The 5,960-nt window shown below is 42.0% G+C and overlaps 1 protein-coding gene across 1 annotated transcript in view; it reads right to left on the reverse strand.

Moving 5' to 3' along the window:
- Positions 1-5,960, reverse strand: part of PRKCI (protein kinase C iota) — an 88,068-nt gene that overhangs the window by 10,297 nt on the left and 71,811 nt on the right. The window contains exons 13-15 of the mRNA XM_017501972.2: positions 5,310-5,397; positions 4,214-4,339; positions 859-938 (exon numbers count right to left, since the gene is read on the reverse strand). Coding sequence (XP_017357461.1) covers positions 859-938; positions 4,214-4,339; positions 5,310-5,397 — 294 coding nt within the window. The remainder of the gene's footprint in view (positions 1-858; positions 939-4,213; positions 4,340-5,309; positions 5,398-5,960) is intronic.

Genomic DNA, 5,960 nt, shown 5'->3' on the forward strand with positions numbered 1-5,960 from the left:
TCACCCAGGCTGGAGTGCAGTGGGGAGATCTCGGCTCACTGCAACCTCCATCTCCCTGGTTCAAGCAATTCCCCTGCCTCAGCCTCCCAAGTAGCTGGGATTACAGGCGCACGCCACCACACTCAGCTAATTCTTTTGCATTTTTAGTAGAGACAGGGTTTCACCATGTTGGCCAGACTGGTCTAGAACTCCTGACCTCGAGCGATCTGCCCACCTCAGCCTCCCAAAGTGCTGGGCTTACAGGCGTGAGCCACTGTGCCCGGCCTACATCAACCTATCATACCATTTACTTAAAGCAGAGTTTATGACTGCCAAGACTCTTAAATCCTAAAATTCTTCTAGCCTACCAATAGCAACAAACCAACACACAATGGAAAGATATTCACATTTTTAAGAGCCGAAGACAGAATTTCATTTCTTCTGAATTTTACCTAATTATAGCATTTTTGACATGAGAATTTGTAGGAAGCACTATGGCCGAAGTGCTCAAAAAGTACACGGTAATAAATAGATTCTATGGATGACACAGAGAAAATGGAAACAGAGTTGAAAGTACAATTATGGCTAAACTCAAAGATTAAATCTTCCCCTATGTGAGAACATGGTATATATTATTTACACACAAAAAAAATCATATGTAATATATAGCTCGGGAGTAAATTTTATTGCCAAAATGGAAAGGACAACTAACTTTGGGTAAGAGACAACTTACTCTTTGGGTAAGAGACAAATTTTCGATCAAACAGAAAAAGTTACATTCTCTACTGTTTTGGAATTTTACATTTCCCAAACAACTCCTGACCAGTTTGATATGTACATAGAGACAAATCACAAAATATTCTTATACACAATTTATACCTTGTTAAGAAAACTCTTCAGAACACTTGCAGCTTTTACAGACAGAGAACGTGGTATGCGAATTTGTTTTTCCAAAATAACTAGAAAGATAAAAATTATAGTATTATATTTAATTTTTCATGGCTTTAATTTTTTTTCTAATTCTTTTTTTAGAAAGGGTCTCACTCTGTTGCTCAGGCTGGAGTGCAGTGGTGTGATCACAGCTCACTGCAGCCTTGACCTCCTGGGCTTAAGCAATCATTCCCCTTCAGCCTCCCAAGTAGCTGGGACCACCGGCACCACGCCACCATCATGTTCGGCTAATTTTTTTTTGAGGCAGTCTTGTTCTGTCACCCAGGCTGGAGTACAGTGGCAAGATCTCAGCTCACTGCAACCTCTGCCTCCCAGGTTCAAGCAATTCTACTACTTCAGCCTCCTGAGTAGCTGAGATTACAAGCATGTGCCACCATGCCCAGTGAATTTAGTGTTTTGGGTAGAGATGGGGTTTCACCATGCTGGCTGGGCTGGTCTCAAACTCCGGATCTCATAGAGATCAGTGATCCACCCATCTCAGCCTCCCAAAATGCTGGGATTATAGGTGTGAGCCAATGCGTCCAGCAATGCCTGGATAATTAAAAATTTTTTTTTTTTTGTAGAGACAAAGGTCTCACAATGTTGCTCAGGCTGGTCTTAAACCCCTGGGCTCAAGCAAACCTCCTGCCTTGGCCCCCACAAAGTACTGAGATTACAGGTGTGAACCACTGTACCTGGCAATCTTTACATTTCTTTTCTTTCTTTTTTGGTTTTGGAGATGGAGTCTCGCTGTCTCACCCAGGCTGGTATGCAGTGGAGCAATCTCGGCTCACTGCAATCTCCGCCTCCCAGGCTCAAGTTATTCTCCTGCCTCAGCCTCCTGAGTAGCTGGGGTTGTAGGCACTTGCCACAACACCCAGCTAATTTTTTTGTATTTCTAGTAGAGACAGAGTTTTGCCATGTTGGTCAGGCTGGTCTCAAACTCCTGACCTCAAGTGATCCGCCCACCTTGGCCTCCCAAAGCTTTGGAATTACAGGCGTGAGCCACTGAGCCTGGCTGTCATCTTTAAATTTGTTTTTTTTTTTGAGACAGAGTTTTGCTCTTGTTGTCCAGGCTGGAGTGCAATGGCGTGATTTCAGCTCACTGCAACCTCTGCCTCCTGGGTTCAGGCAATTCTCTTGCCTCACCCTCCCAAGTAGCTGTTATTACAGGCATGCGCCACCACACCTGGCTAATTTTGTATTTTTAGTAGAGACGGGGTTTCACTATGTTGGTCAGGCTGGTCTTGAACTCCCAACCTCAGGTGATCAGCCTGCTTCGGCCTCCCAAAGTACTGAGACTACAGGCATGAGCCACTGCGCCCAGCCTAAATTTTTATTATAAGATATTTAAGACATTCCAGGAGAAAAAATAAGATATTACATAGATAACTGAAGTGCCTCCTGTACTTTCCTAATCTCCTTCTTCTTCTATCTTCTCAGAGATAGCCTGTAATCTGAATACTATTTATCATTTACATGAATCCTATTCTTTGACTACCTGATTGTACCTCAGTTTCCTCATTTGTAAAACAGAAATTTAAAAAATACTTCACAGGATTGTTATGAGGTTTAAATGAGTTAACATTTGTAAAATGCTTAGCATATATATCATGCAATTTTACTGGACACTGCCAAATTCTTTTTTAAAGCTGCTGTGTCCGTTTTCATTCCTACCAGCAGCCTAGAAGAGTTCCAGGTGCTTCACATCCTCACCAGCACTGGGATTATCAGACTTGAACAGTTTAATCAAACAGACTGTATGAAATGGTAACTCATTAACATTTTAATGTACATTCCCTTAATGGCTAGAGAGACTGAATGTCTTTTCACATATTCCATGGCCATTTGGGTTTTCTATTATATGAAATGCCTACTTATATCCTGTTAAGCCTTTAATTAAATGTAGAATTTTATAGTAGTTTCCATACTTTTTTGGATTCTGTGCTAGAGGTCCCTATACTTGCCTGCTTGTTTCTGTCAGTTCTTTTTTCTTCGCTCTTGCTCCCCAGGCTGGAGTGCAATGGCACAGTCTCAGGTCACCACAACCTCTACCTTCCAGGTTCAAGGATTCCCCTGCCACAGTCTCCTGAGTAGCTGGAATTACAGGCATGTACCACCAGCTAATTTTGTATTTTTAGTAGAGACGGGGTTTCTCCAAGTTGGTCAGGCTGGTCTCGAGCTCTCAATCTCAGGTGATCCCTCGACCTCCCAAAGTGCTGGGATTACAGGCGTGAGCCACCACACCCAGCCTGTCAATTCTTCATATTCCCTGATGTGGGGCCTTTCCCCGCCATCTTCTGATCACTCATCATCTTGGTACTCTATTTTCCCCTCATACTGTCTTGAACTTATGCATTCAGCCTCAGGGTCCCTGTGTAAAGATTATCCTCTCTAGCCACAGGATTCCTTTCTCTAATCTGTTTGTGATGGATAATTCTAAATAACACCTATTATGATTTTGAATATGAGAAGGTAACTGCGAACAGGAGTGAAGACTACAGAGAAGAAAGAATGTGTTAAAAAACATCAAAATCTTTTTTTTTTTTTTTTTTGAGACGGAGTTTCACTCATGTTACCCAGGCTGGAGTGCAATGGCACGATCTCGGCTCACCGCAACCTCCGCCTCCTGGGTTCAGGCAATTCTCCTGCCTCAGCCTCCTGAGTCGCTGGGATTACAGGCACGCGCCACCATGCCCAGCTAATTTTTTGTATTTTTAGTAGAGACGGGGTTTCACCATGTTGACCAGGATGGTCTCGATCTCTTGACCTCGTGATCCACCCGCCTCGGCCTCCCAAAGTGCTGGGATTACAGGCTTGAGCCACCGCGCCCGGCCAAAACATCAAAATCTAATACATGGAGGCCAGGCGCAGTGGCTCATGCCTGTAATCCCAGCACTTTGGGGAGGCTGAGGCAGGCAGATCGCTTGAAGTTAGGCGTTCAAGACCAACCTGGCCAATATGGTGAGACCCCGTCTCTACTAAAAATACAAAAATAAGCTGGTGTAGTGGTGTGTGCCTGTAATCCCAGCTACTCAGGAGGCTCAGACAGAAGAATCGCTTGAACTTGGGAGGCGGAGGTTGCAGTGAACTGAGATTGTACCACTGCACTCCAGCCTGGGCTAAAGAGTGAGACCCTGTCGCAAAAACAAACAAAAAGAACAACAATAAAACTTAATAAATTTAGTCAGGAGTATACTTTCCAGATTATGCTTATTTTTCTTACTCAGTAATCTGAATCACTCTCATGTGTACTCTAAAATAGGTTTTTCTCAGAGAATCTCTGTAAAATACTCCATATTACCTTGGAAGAGGTAATCCTCTGTGTTCTGGTCAGGGTTATCAGAGCTCCCAACAATATCAAATGGAGACCTTCCTGCCATCATCTCAAACATTAGCACTCCAAGAGCCCACCAGTCAACACTGAAACCTTCAGAAAGAAATTTTAAAGCAATAAATTATACACTTTGCATTCTTGAAAGTTAATAGAGATTTTATCACATAAAGGAAAAAGAAACAATGAAAAAGTCAACTCTAAATGCATTACAACTATCATGGTAGGCACTGAAGAGTATAGCAATGCTTCGTTTATTAACAAGGGTAGGTACCTAAAAGATAATTTAAAAAATAAAATTATGAGAAAAAAAAAACTTTGTTTTTTCATATATGTCTACTTTCAGACTCACGCCCAAATTGAATATTGTGTGTTGAGGATATAATTAGATTGTATTTGAGAGTAACCTCCTTGGTCTTAAACTTGATCTTTTGCTAGCTGATAGGCCTGTGAAGGACAGTGGATTCGGTGAGTAGCTTTCACAAGTACCACATTCTCCTTTATATCTGATCAAGGCAGAGGGCCAGAACCCAAAAAGTCAAATGCTTTCTCAAGATAAGTGTATCTTTGGGTGCCTGAGATACAGTTAATCTTCCCACCATCTCTCAGATTCCAAGGGGGGAATATCCCAGGAAATCTGAACAATCTTCCAGGGTTCATGACTCTGGAGTCACATGGGTGCTGTTCTGAATCCTTGACTTTAGGGGAGTTATTTAAACTTTCTGTATGTCAGTTTCCTCATCTGTAAAAGGAGAATTAACAGTATTTACCTCATAGGGTTAAGAAGATTAACTTAGTTAATATATGTAAACTGTTTAGAATAGTGCCTGCTACCTTTTAGTGTTTGTCACTAATAAAACTATTATTCAGCTTGGTATCCCTAAATACTGCCAAAGTCCTCCCACTGTCTCTGATTTTAAAGTCTGGAGCTCTTCAGAACAGGATCAAGAATGCTTATATTAATAAGATCATATCAAAATGCATTAATGTACTATAATGCAATTGGTAACACATTTAACCACCCATCTAGCAATAGCTAAAATAATATCACCAATTTATTTATTACCATAATCTTCTCCTCTTAAAATTTCAGGAGCGATGTAATTAGGAGTACCACAGAAAGTGCTGGTTGTATCTCCTGGCCGTAATCCTTCCTTTTATTAAAAAGAAAAAAAAGGAAAGAATAGATTAAAAATTCTGTTTTAAATTCACCCTTTCTATTTCACCTGTATGTTCAGAGTCTGTAGTGATACATTAAATTTACTTAACATCACTAAAACAATTGCCTTTTCTTTTTTTGACAGTGTCTTGTTCTGTTGCCCAGGCTGGCATGCAGTGGCATGATCTCAGCTCACTGCAACCTCCACCTCCCAGGTTCAAGCAATTCTTGTGCCTCAGCCTCCTGAGTAGTTGGAATTACAGGCGTGCACCAACATGCCCAGCTAATTTTTGTATTTTTAGTAGAGACAGGATTTCACGATGTTGGCCAGGCTGGTCTCAAACTCCTGGCCTCAAGTGATCCACCCACCTCAGCCTGCCAAAGTGCTGGGATTACAGCCATGAGCCATCATGCTTGGCAATTGCCTTTATTATTATTATTTTTTTTGAGACGGAGTTTCACTCATGTTACCCAGGCTGGAGTGCAATGGCGTGATCTCGGCTCACCGCAACCTCCGCCTCCTGGGTTCAGGCAATTCTCCTGCCTCAGCCTCCTGAG

This window comes from Cebus imitator, unplaced genomic scaffold, assembly GCF_001604975.1.
Source record: "Cebus imitator isolate Cc_AM_T3 unplaced genomic scaffold, Cebus_imitator-1.0 Scaffold287, whole genome shotgun sequence".
Classification (NCBI taxonomy): Eukaryota; Metazoa; Chordata; class Mammalia; order Primates; family Cebidae; genus Cebus; species Cebus imitator.